Source organism: Papio anubis, chromosome 17 (assembly GCF_008728515.1).
Source record: "Papio anubis isolate 15944 chromosome 17, Panubis1.0, whole genome shotgun sequence".
Taxonomy (NCBI): domain Eukaryota; kingdom Metazoa; phylum Chordata; class Mammalia; order Primates; family Cercopithecidae; genus Papio; species Papio anubis.
Window position 1 is genome coordinate 17736598 of NC_044992.1, and position 6304 is coordinate 17742901.

Here is a 6304-nt window from a genome sequence, read left to right on the forward strand (position 1 = left end):
AGGTGACCACCCCCTGGGTGACCCCAGACTCATTCACACCATGTATGAAAAATCGCCTGCATTTCTGAGATGCTGGCTGCCCGTTCAGTGCTTCACAGGAAGACACATGGGCTTTCCCTCTTCAGGTGCCTGAAGGGAGCGCTTTGAGCTGAGTGGTACGTGACCTCCCTCCAGCCCCGGGGCCCTCCGTGGACCTGGGCTCCCTGGCAGGCACTGGAACCTCCCTGGATGTTCCCTCCTGCACCAGCACCACTGCAACATATAGACCCAAGTATGATTTACTTTGGCTTGGTGTGTATGCTTTTCATTGTGTAAAACCACCGTTCTTTTGACAATTCAAGAGACTGTTTTTTTACTATAACTTTGAAAACAAAAATTGTAACAAAAACATTCCCATGACTGTGCTGTGGTTGGAGACTTTATTACCAACATATTTACACCTTCCTTTTCTCTCAATTTCAGGAGCTGTTTCAGGACTCCTCCTTCTCCGCTAATAACTTGAGTCTTTCCTATGTCATAATAAAGCTACATTTTCTTCTGAAAACTGGCAGGTTCTCCCTTCCTAACACAGACAGCCCAGGAGAGGGTGGCAGGAGGGAGAAGAGCAGCCAGGGCACACCGGCCTGCATGGGGTCGTCCCTGGTTGGAGTCAGTGGCCAGAGCTGCAGGCTGGCTTTGTGCCTAAAGTCTTGTCTGGGTGTCAGGAAGGCCACGCACTCACATTTCATCCCTTTTTGTGACTGGTCTGCTGCTGGTTGACCCTCGTTCCTCCTTTTTTGGGCAAGAAGGTGACATTCAGGATTCAGGACAGCCTTCTGACTTGGGTGTGCATGAAAGTCACTTGAGGTGGCCAGGCACGGTGGCTCACCCCTATAATCCCAGCACTTTGGGAGGCCAAGGCGGGTAGATCACAAGGTCAGGAGATTGAGACCATCCTGGATAACATGGTGAAACCTCGTTTCTACCAAAAATACAAAAAAAAAAAAAAAATTAGCCAGGCATGGTGGCGGGCGCCTGTAGTTCCAGTTGCTGGGGAGGCTAAGGCAGGAGAATGGCATGAACCTGGGAGGCGGAGCTGGCAGTGAGCCAAGATCATGTCTCTGCGCACCCCAGTGGGGGACAGAGACTCCGTCTCAAAAAAAAAAAAAAAAAAAAAGAAAGTAACCTGGGGCCCTTGATGTGCAGGAATCCTTGCCAGCCTTAGATTGCAAGCCCCAGGCTATAGTATAGCAATGTGCATTTTGTAGCAAGCTCCCTGCGTGATTGGAGAATCACAAATGGAAAGAAATACTATAATCAGTGGAGAGAAGATGTGCACAGTTATTCAAGTGCATGGTTCTGTGACATACCACAAGGTGGGGGTGGACCTCTATGATGTCTTCTCCTAGCAGCCCCCACATACTTCCCCTGCCCTCAGTGGGCCAGGAGTCTCCTGCTTGGCTTCATCTTTGATTTTGAAGCCTCTAAGTTCTGAAGTTCTGCCCCCTCCTTTTTCAGATGCCTCTGTGGCAAACCTTTGTTATTTGACTTTACTTTTATTTGACAGAGCTCCCTCTGACACCCAGGCTGGAGTGCAGTGGTATGATCTCGGCTCACTGCAAGCCCCGCCTCCTGGGTTCACACCATTCTCCTGCCTCAGCCTCCCGAGTAACTGGGACTACAGGTGCCTGCCACCACGCCTGGCCAGTTTTTTGTATTTTTAGTTAAGACGGGATTTCACCGTGTTAGCCAGGATTGTCTGGATCTCCTGACCAGATCCTTGATCCTCCTGCCTCAGCCTCCCAAAGTGCTGAGATTACAGGCATGAGCTACCAGGCCCAGCCTATTTGACTTTCTTTATATGGAAACACCAAGAACACCAGAGAATGCTCCAGGGTTTCAGACTTAGTTCTGTCTCTTCATATTAAATAGAACCAATGTTGTGTTCCCCTGGGGGAAGCTTCACTCTGCCTGGGTCCTCAGACCTTCCAACCAGCAAAGCTCCATTTCTCCAGGACAGGCATAGGAAAACTTTGTGACTGAGACATTTGGTGCAATACTGAACATCATCCACTTTCACACTTACACTTTCAGAACTACACCTTCTGGCTGTCAGGGAGTCAACACTGTACACTGGTTTCCGGTAGAAAGCATAACATTTATCTTGTAAAACAAACCATCACTTCAGCAACTCCAGTTACGATCGCAACTAAGTGATCCTAAGCCAAGCCCAGTTGCTTCCAGGTGGTGGCTGACGTAGTGAGAACAGTTAGTTCCCTGGTCAGGGGCCACTGCTGCATGTCCCTCGCTGTGAATGAAATGACCTGGTCAAAAGCAATGCCATGTGGGCTGCCATGATGGTGACAGGAAGGATGAGTAAGTCTATATCCAGGTAGGGGCTCCCTGCAGTGAAGGCCAATCTCAGCTCCCTCCACAGTGTGGGCAGCCTGCCCACAGGTGGCCAGCCGGTCCTCCTGGGAAACAGTGCCAGCCCAGGGATTGACATCAAGTCCCTCATCAGCAGATGGGATGCTCGGCAGTGGTGTCAGCCTGGTCAGCCTTGGTCAGGGCACATGCAGCATGCTGAGCCTCTTGTGTGCCATGCCTGTCTGATGGTCACTTTGTCCCCAACCTAATGTGGTGGCCAGGGAAAGAGGCTGACTGCATCTACCTGGTGTGCCATTTTGCCCACCTTTTATCAAGAGCATCCTCTGCAGGGATTCTCTTTGGTGGAACAATGGAAATGTGGATGAAACCACCTTCACAGTCTGAGCTGCTGAGGCTCCTCTGCCTTCTGGGAAGCCCGACTGGAAGGTGCTTGGCAGTGATAGCTGCTATGGCTGCAGCAGCGGCTAGGCTGCAGGACGAGGCTTCCAGGAGGGGGGTGGTGTGGTAGGCAGGGCCTCAAAGCCTCCAGGTGGCATGTTGGGGCGTTGTTGGGCCAGGCTTTGGGGTGCAGACTGTCTGCAGTGCAGTGATGGAGTTGGGAAGAGGCGTCAGTGTTCACAGCTGTTAACCCCTTGTGCCAGCCACCCATATCATCACTGTATGGGCTCAGCATCTCTGGCCCTGCTTGTCCAGGTTGTCTGATGTGAATTCTCGCAGCACCCAACGCTCGCTGTGCCCTGGTCCCCTGTGTGGTCACCTGGGGGCCTATGGTGCCCCTCTCCTCCTAGTACTCAGGATGAAGCCAGGTCCCTCTGGGCCGGGGACTTGGGCCCTGGAGGAGGGGCTGTGACCCACAGATGGGGTCAGGAGCCCCAGGGTACGCTGTTGGCTGGCTGGGGCTGCAGGAACCCCATGCTCAGCTCCCTCCAGAGGCCTTGATAGGACCAAGTTCACCATTGAGTATTTCCCAAGGCCCAGAAGCCAAAAATATAAAATAAAAATAAAACATCAGTAAAAAACAGCCAGCAGCCATCTGGGGCTGCAAGGCAGCTAGGCGGGTGCCACCTGGGCTCCTTCCATGCCATGTTGTTCTTCTACTGAGGGGAGTTGCAGACAGGGGACACCTTGTTGCTTGGTGTCTTTCAAAGTGCCTCCTCTCTGTCATAAACCCCGGCAGGGCCTGGTGTTGGGGTCCCAGTGGGCTCGCTGGGCGGGGTGCGTCTTTTTGTTCCAGGGCTGCTGTCCACAGAAGATGGAGAAGTGACAGAGTCCCAGGAGCCGTGTTCAAAATGGCAGCGCAGGAAACATGGACCCCCGACATGCGGGTCTGTGTGGAGCTGTGGCCTAGTGTTCCTGGACAAGTGTTTCCATGTAATAGAAAGCCTGACCTCACCAGAGGACAGGCTGCCCTCATCTCGAGCCTCTGGCCTCCCAGAGAGCAGTCTTCTGTTCTGGGCTCTGGGGAAGCCCCTTCGTGCTGATGGGCCTGGGCCTGGGCCTTGGGGACAGCCCCATTGGGCCAGGCTGGGAGAGGACAAGGCTTTTGTCCCAGGGGGACTGATGGCATGAGCTCCGGGAGCTGAGCTGGTGGAGTGGGGACGGCCAGTCTGTCTCCTTCACAGAGGGTCTCAATGCCAGGGAACACCCTCGAGGACATCTGCTCGGCTGAAAAAAAGAAGCAGACATGGTCAGCATCTTCTCCAAGCCCATCTGGTCTCTTGAGGGCTATGCCCCATAGGCCTGGGTCTCTGGAGTCCTCTGGGTCCCTGTGCGGCCCCCTGGCCTGACACTGAGGACGCCCCTGCAGGCTGCTGATCCCAGGGCGAGGGCTGTGTGCAGTCTGGGGTGGAGGAGCTTTCGGGGAACCTCAGGTCGCTCCTGAAATGCCCCCAGGGTTCAGGGTGGCTCAGGGCTTCCTGCCTCACACCCTCACCTCAGGGCAGTTTGGCAGCCCCGATTCAGGGCTCAGGTGTGAGGGACCTGCATCGTCACCCAGCCCCCTTGTCACCTCACATGGGGGTCTGTCTCCACAGCGGGTGAGAAGTGAATGGGCACATGTTCCCCTCTACCCTCCAGGCCGCCCACCCCATGCCAGGGCTGCAGCTATCCCACACCCGGCTGAACTCTTGGTTCTGGCTCTGGGTCAGGGATTCTCCCAACGCCCTCTGCCCGAATCCTCTCTGGGTCAGGGACACTGATTCTCTTGTCCCCCTGGCTTGTTGTTTTGACACCCTTGGGGGGACACTAGAGAATGAGGGGTCCCTGCCGCTTGGAGGTGGGGGTAGGGGCTTTCACAGTGGGGTCTGACTGCCCCAGTGTCCCTCAGGGCCCTTTGAGGAGGAGAGGACAATGTGGAAAGTGGGGAAGGGGTGTTGGGGGGTCCTGCCCATGGCCCCTGCCTGTCCACGCAGCATGTCCAGCATGCACACACGTGCGCTCAGCACCTGCCCACCCATTTGACTTTCTTAGAGTAGAGGAGGAAGAGGAGGAAGAAGAGGTGCAGGAAGAAGGCCAGGTAGGAAGGTTGATGGGGACAAGGCACTCCCCACCAATGACTGCCCCAGAGGGTGACTCGGGAGGGGACCTGGTGCTGGGGCTCACCTGGGGGTGGCAGGTCCCAGTGTTTCCTTGTGAGTTCCTTCATGGAGGTTTGAAGGTTCCTGAGGACCGCGTTGTCCTCCAGGGCCCAGCTCTGAGAGAGTCGCTCCTGAAATTCCCAGACGGTGCTCCAGGAAAGCTTCATGAGGCGCTCTAGGGACAGGGCAGGCATTAGGCCAGGAGGGTTCCCTGGGAGGGGTCGTGCCTGCAACCCCATTTCCACCAGGCCCACCTCCCACTGGGTGGTGCCTGCTTCTTTGCTTCTTTTTGGCCACCCTGAGGTCCAGCTGTGAACAGGAGGCTACAATTGGGGAAGGCCGGGCAAGGAAGTGCTCACCACACTCCTGACTTCCATCTGGGTCATGTGGGGGGTGCACTTAGTGTCATCATGCCTTGCCCAACCCACCAGGCCAGACCCCCCATCCAGATGGAGCAGGCAGTGTAAGGACACTTCCCTCAGGCCAGCTGGGGTCTGTCCCATGTGTTCCCCCAAGCACCCTCAGGTACATGGGACTTACTCCTATGTATTTTGAATGATGTATGCGCCATGGCCGTCAGTACCCACTCACCCTCCAAGATAAACACATCCCACAGTCTCAGGGTGAGCCCGAAGGACTTCTGTGGAGACAGCAGGTGTGGGAGGACCTGGCCTTTCCAAGTTGGGGCCGGTGGCCTGAGCAGGGCCCACTGGGGTTTCAGTCCCCTGGAGTGCTGGGGACCCCTCTCCATGGGATGAGACCCCCCCATAAAACTGAGTCAGACAAGGTCTTGTAGCTCCTTATGGGGTGCTCATCTCAGCAGCGCTGTGGCTTCTGGAAAGAGGGGCTTCCTGAGGACTTCAGGCTTCCCTGGGCCCTCCCAAGTCCTGCCCCAATCTGCCCACGAGGCTGGGCCTGAGCCCTGGCCTCTGCCATGGGATGCCCCCTCTTGGGCAGGGCCTGGCTTGTGAGCCCTGCAGGGACCTGCCTGTGCCTCCTGTGGGCTGGGGGTGAGCCAGGTCCTCCTGGGGGAGCTGGACCTCTGAGCTGAGGGAGTTGGGCACTGTGGGGCAGGAGAGTCCCTGGGCTGGGGTCTCCCTGTGCCTCTTTACCCCATCAAGGAAACACCGGAGGAGACTTGTCAGCATGGAACCCTCAATGCACAGCCCTTCCTTGCCTTGAAAGGAGGAACAGAGGTGCTCAGGGCCCCCTGGGCTGCCCTGAAATCCTCCCATTTCCAGGTCCCTCTGCAGACCCTTCCTCAAGGAGCAGAACCCAAGGCAGTGGCCAGGGCTCCGACACCTGCCCCATGCATGGATGCCCAGGGGACACACATCCTTTAGCCTTGCTCAGCTGCAGCT

The 6304-nt window shown here is 56.1% G+C and overlaps 1 protein-coding gene across 2 annotated transcripts; it reads right to left on the minus strand.

The window, feature by feature from the left end:
• Positions 1-2116: 2116 nt before the first annotated feature.
• LOC100997776 lies at positions 2117-5580 on the minus strand. Of its 2 annotated transcripts, none has more exons than XM_021928816.1 (4): positions 5535-5580; positions 5198-5252; positions 4969-5118; positions 2117-4032 (listed from the first exon to the last, which is right to left on the minus strand). In XM_021928816.1, exons 1-4 carry the CDS (start codon positions 5550-5552, stop codon positions 3284-3286), a joined length of 972 nt encoding a protein of 323 aa, XP_021784508.1. In that variant the 5' UTR covers positions 5553-5580; the 3' UTR covers positions 2117-3283. The 2 variants fall into 2 exon arrangements, with proteins under 2 accessions (XP_021784508.1, XP_021784509.1); XM_021928817.2 differs by having other exon boundaries at positions 5484-5565.
• Positions 5581-6304: the final 724 nt, after the last annotated feature.